Here is a 6,199-nt window from a genome sequence, read left to right on the forward strand (position 1 = left end):
AGGTAAGAAAAAGATATAAAAGGAACAGAGATTGTTAAGAGATATAAAACTGTATCTATTCATAGTTGACTTGACTGACTGTACAGAATATCCAAAAAAATTATAAAAAAAATAAAATTAACGAGTGATTTTCACAGGGTCATAAAATACAAGGTCAATATAGCACATTCAATGTCAACTGTATATCTATATACTAGCCATGAAAAAATGTAAACTGAAAAAAAAAATTTTTTTATTTGGTTCCATTATAATAGTACCATAAAGACACAAAACACTTAAATATAAATCTAGCAAAATATGTACAATTTCTATTTGCTAAAAATTACAAAACATTTATGAAAGAAATCCTATGCAAATGGAAAGACATACCATGTTCATGAATTGGAAAACTCAACACTGTTAAAATGTCAATTCTCCGCAATAGATCTACACACTACAACATAATCCCAGTAAGAATTCCGGCAGGTTTTTTGGTAAAAATAGACAAGTTATTCTGAAATTTACATAGAAAAGCAAAGGGACTGTAATGTGTAAAGCAAACCACATAGAATAGCAACAAAATATTGAAGAACAAAGTTGTAGAACTCACACTACCTGACGTCAACTTACTTCAGACAAAATGAATCTAGGGGAGTAAAAGTAACAGTCATGATTCCTTAGGTAATATCTAATATAACCTCAAGCTACGTAAACCAAAAACAAAGGAGAATGAACTATCTAACTACATACCCAACTGTACTGTGGAGCAAAAGCAGCCAGACACAAAAGAGTACATAAAAACAGCTAAAATTAACCTAATGGGTTACGACAGAATAGTAATAATTATCCCTATGGGGATAGGAGACAGTGACTGGAAACGGGCAACGAGAAGGCTTCTAGAGTGTTGTTTATTCTTCGGGGTGAGTTCAGTTTGTGAAAATCCATTAAGCTGTAGAGTTATGAGGTATATAATATTGTTTAAAAAGAAGTTTCTAAAAAAAATACATATTTGTAACTGAGAATTAAAACACAAAGATGCAGTCAAGTTTAAAAAAAAAAAAAAGGAATCACTGCCCCTAATAAGTAGGCATACCATTTTTTTGTGTGTGAGTACTCTTGTGTTTAAACCACCTTGCTTCTGTAGCTATGGCCACCAAGAAAGGCCTTTTCTGAGAAGCTTGCTTTTGAGTTGAGACCTAAATGACAAAAGGAAAGCAGCCTTGTTTAGGAAAGCATTTCCCAAGTAGAAGGAAGAGCAAACTGCCAAGATCCTAGGTTGGAAACGAGTTTAGCATATTCAATGCACAGAAAGCCAGTGTGGCTGGAGCTTGGAGAAGCAGAAAATGGAGGGAAATGAAGTCAGACACATAAGCAGAACCATTCTATAGAGTCCAGTCTCTGGTTTTTTTTCTGCTGGCACCCCTTCTTTCACCAGCCTCTGAAGTGAAAAGGCTTAGGACTCTCTCTGCAGTCACACCCTTGGTAATCGTATGATATGCGCTGTTATCCATATGTATACTAACACTTCCAAATGTTTACGTGCAGCCCACACCTCTACCCTGAACTCCAGATTCCAATATTCAACTGCCTACTTGACAACTCTACTTGCAAGTCTATTCCTAATACTTTTTCACATTGAGCATGACCAAAACTAAGTTCCTGACCCACATTCTCCAATATCTGCTCCTCCAACAAGTTTTCCCATTTCAGTAAACGGAACATCCATCAGCCCAGGTGCTTATGAGAAATACCTTCAAGTCAAACTTGCCTCTGCTCTCTCTCACACCCCCTTGATTCAAAATGCAAGTTCTACCAGTTCTACCTGCAAAATACATCCAAAATCTGACTTCTTACTCCCTCCACTCCTGCTATCCTGGTGTAAGACACCATCATCTCTCTTAGATCAGCAGTTCTCAACCTGTGGGTCACGACCCTTTTGGGGGTCAAACGACCCTTTCACAGGGGTCACCTAAGACCATCAGAAAACAAAAAGATATTTACATCATGATTCATAACAGTAGCAAAATTACAGTTATAGAGTAGCAACGAAAATAATTTTATGGTTGGAGGTCACCACAACACGAGGAACTGTATTAAGGGGTCAGGGCATTAGGAAGGTTGAGAACCGCTGCATTAGATGATGACAATGGCCTCCTAAGTCATCTCCTTGATAATGTCCTGCCTCATCCCCCAGAAGTCTATTCTCAACACTGCAGCCAATTATCCTTCTATAAATGGCCAGAGCAGGTCACTACAACCCTCCAGTCACAAAAAACTTTCCAACCTGATGTTGAATAAAAACCAAATTGCTTAGTAGTTGCCCAGAAGGCCAGAAACAACCCGGTCCTCCATTAATTAGCTTCCTGACCGCATCGCCTGTTCTCTCCTTACTCAGCTTTCCAGCCACTGAGCCTGTTATTCCTCAAACACACCAAGCGCGCCTCTACCTCAGGACCTTCGCACTTGCTGACCCTCTGCCTGGAGAACTCTTCCCCAAATAACTGTATGACGCACCCTTTTGCCAACTCAGGTCACTGTTCAAATGTCACATTTTTTTTGTGAGACCATCCCTGACAACACTATTTAAAACCTACAAACCCTCACCTCCTGTTTATTTTCCTTACGTTTTTGTATCTAGTCTGTCTCTTCCCATCAGAACATAAGCTCACTGGATCTCACTAGACTCAATTAAGGGAAGGGGAATAATGTCTTATACAAAAATGGCTGCTATGTAGAAGAACTTTAGAAGGAAAAAAAGAGACACAGCTACTAATTACGTGGCTATCATCCATGTAAGATTAAGATCATAGATTCAGATCATAGTGGCTTTCGCAAGTTTTGTAGCAGTAGAAATGGTAAAAAGTATCAGATACAGAATCTAAAAGACTATTAATGAANCTGTGAGGTTACTACTCCTATTTTGAAATGAAATTTTAAATGAGGAATATACTCCGGATAACAACAAACTAATTGAGGAGTCATATAATAAACAGAAAGCTAAATGAATATAAGTGCAAACAAAATAATGTCACCATCGAGAAGAAACTCCAGGCATTCTGAAAAAGACGCATTAAGAAGGTAGGATGTGAGCTAGATTTTGAAGGTTAGGTACAAAGGGCCAGAAGGGAAAAGAGAAGGATGCAGAGGAAAGGATTAAGAGGCTGAGAAAAGAACACATGGAAGTATTGGCAGCATTAACGATTGTATCTGAATAATTCATAAGGTGAAAGTTCCTGTCTTAAGCTGCTGCTGTGGCTTTTTTCCACGGCCTAAACCAAGGGTAGGCAAACTACGGCCTGTGGGCCAGACACCTGATTTTCCAGTTTTATTGGTTTACATATTGTCTACGGCTGCTTTTGCACTAGGACAACAGAGTTGAATAGCCGTTATAGAGAATATTTGGCCTGCAAAGCTGAAAATATTTACTCTAATTTCCCTAAGCATCAGCCAAACCATGACCTAGAGTCTGGGTCTTAGAGATCCGCATTAATGAAGATAAATTATTCTTATCGTTAAAAGAAAAATTCTCTATCCGTGTTAAGTGGATGCTTACCTGGTTGTTTCAAAAGAATTCTCAGAAAGCAAAGCGTAGACACTAAAGCAGCCTACGTTTTCATATATTAATCAGAAAAATTAACAAAAATATTATTATGCTAGCTACTTATGTCTATAAAGCACTAATAACATTATGTTAACTTATAATAGCTTGTGTGTATATATAATACATATATGTATACATCATATACAACAAAGGAGACAAAAAATACAGTCTGATTTTTAAATCATGCTTTGCAAAAATCAAACTAAAATGTAACCAGAGCCTACTGGGAAATTAAGGTTGTTAAAAGGATACGGAATCCCTAGCATGTAGTCAGGTTGCAGGTTCCCCGCTCACTTACATCAGATATAGAGTATGCTACATTCATCGTTTATTGGAAGATTAAGCAAAGAAACAAATAAAACGCTAACACTTGGGAGAAACTCATTTGTGTGCTCTTCTTTTTCTCCACACAAAAATGCAGGGATCCCTGGACCTGGCATCTGTTCCATTTATTCCCAGATGTTTTATGTTGCTCACCAGCGTCATATTTGGGGGCCTCAAAGGGGTTCCTTCCAGACCTCTCAAAGTTCTCTATTCATGCAAAAGACCCAAGGATTTCCCAGTGAAGTCACTGAGAGGTCATAAAAGTTATCCTAATTTAGTACCAAGCTCTCCCATGTCAAATTTTCCTAACACTTGCAGGAATTACATATCAGTGCATAAAGCTATGGTTCCAGCGTGCAGTGCCCGTATCACTTTCAAAGAGGAAACCGCTGCAAGCACACCTCAGGCTCCACAAACCAGTCAGGTTCCAACAAACAAGCACTGCCATACCCTAGGTGTTGAGGCAACAAAGAGGATTAACTTCACTGAACAGGCCAGTGAAAGGAACGCTGGCTGCAGGGCAGACATGCCCCAGTGTGGGGAACCACAGGAGCCCGTTCTGACAGTCGGATTTCTGACAGCACTGGAGAGACAGACAGATCCCATCTTTCAGCCTTCCCAGTTCTGGCCATGCCCCTAAGGAGTGCCATACACACAGAAGCTCGCCACCTCTCACATCGCCCCCAGCTCTTTGCTACGTAAAGCCATGTTGCCAGCAGTAACCTGGCAATTGTTTATATTCATAAAGCATGAGAATGGATAAACTGAACAATGGATAAAATGGTGAAAACTGAACGAACCATTATGGACTAGACAAAAAAGAGGCACTTGCCAAAACAGAAACTAAAATACTGGTTTTCTCCTGCAAGGTCAAGTTCCCCCGGCCCCGGGGCCACTGCTGTAACTGAGGGATGCAATCCCTATGAATTTTGCTTCTCTGGTTCCATCTTTAAACTACCACACCTGTGCTAGGTTAACTGTCCCTGTAATCTCATTTTTCACAAACCCCGAGGAACTTGTGTGACACTCACTCCGGAACTATATTTCAGAGTAAGCTCGGTACCTTAATTGAAGCGACGTGCAGCAAAGTCTCTCCTCTGTGATTCCTTTTCACGGCCGTGAGGCTCCCGGGCGAGAGCGTTACTGCTGAGGAGCTGGGCATCATCCGTCTGTAGCTTGGGCTCCTCAGTGTAGGAGGAGGTGCACCTGGTGACGGGCTAAAGCATTCATCTGACACATCACTGTTTTTCCTCCTTAATGCGCTACCAGCTCTAGGTTTGCTTGATGGTGGTGAAGAACAGCCAGGCAATGGCGTGTTTTCTGAGAGCACTGTTTGCTTAACCCAATTGCCGCTGGGGCTGGGGCTGGGGCTGGGGCTGGGGCTGCTGCTTCTACATCTCTTGGACGTGGGACTGAAAAGTCTCCTGCCTCGCCCACGTTTTCCGTTAGCACCTTCGGGCACAGATTTCTTAGGTGTAAGACCATTTTCATGGCGATTCTTTTCAGGAGCCACTACTTTATTCCTGCTCTCAATTTCTGGAGACTCTATTTGCTCAGCCAATGGTAAAGAGGCTTCGGTTAAGCTTCCAAAACATTCCAATTCTTCTACAGAGCCGCTCGCTAGTATGTCTACTTCACCATTTAGCTGGGGACTAGCAACATCAGATGATTGGCTAAAGAAAGATACCAGCTTTTTCTTACATTCTTTGGAGTCAAGTTTACCATCTTTTTTGTCTGCCTCTAAATTCCATTCTCGGTTCACTTCAGCTAACGTTTTCTTTTTCTTTTTTTTTCTCCCAGATCTTGCAGAAGCCTTTTTAGCCCTCGCAGAATCCTCCACTGGGGGACTTGCAGAAGAAGCGTATTCATACACTGAGGCCTGCTGAGCGTTTCCATCGTTTATCATTTGAGGCTGGGTTTGCACTGAAACTTTACTCACAATGTATCTGACCTTCTTACTTCGAGGACTAAACCACATTTTTATTGAATTCTTCTTATTTTCGGCATCATTAAATAAACTTTTCTTAGATGTATCTTCTTTTAAATCTGATAGAAAAAAGGAACAGAAATCTGTTATATGAACTTAATCTCTCCCATCTTGAGCTTCCAAAGAATTTTGTTTATAGTTCTGAAGTGGATCACCTTTCATTTGTGTACTTTTCTCTCCCCTCCCATGCTATGAACTCTGTGAGCGCAGATACTCATTCAACAAATATTTACAGAATCCTACTTTAGTCCCGACTTTGTTTTAGGAACTGGAGGTACAGCAGCGAGCAGGGAACTTATATTCCACTG

The 6,199-nt window shown here is 40.5% G+C and overlaps 1 protein-coding gene across 1 annotated transcript in view; it reads right to left on the reverse strand.

Annotated features, from left to right (window-relative positions):
- BARD1 (BRCA1 associated RING domain 1) overlaps positions 1 to 6,199 on the reverse strand; it is a 100,336-nt gene that overhangs the window by 61,687 nt on the left and 32,450 nt on the right. Inside the window, 1 exon segment of the mRNA XM_019632932.1 lies at positions 4,968 to 5,950. Within this exon segment, the coding sequence (XP_019488477.1) occupies positions 4,968 to 5,950 (983 nt within the window).

The sequence above is a fragment of the Hipposideros armiger genome, unplaced genomic scaffold (genome assembly GCF_001890085.2).
Source record: "Hipposideros armiger isolate ML-2016 unplaced genomic scaffold, ASM189008v1 scaffold_1198, whole genome shotgun sequence".
NCBI lineage: Eukaryota > Metazoa > Chordata > Mammalia > Chiroptera > Hipposideridae > Hipposideros > Hipposideros armiger.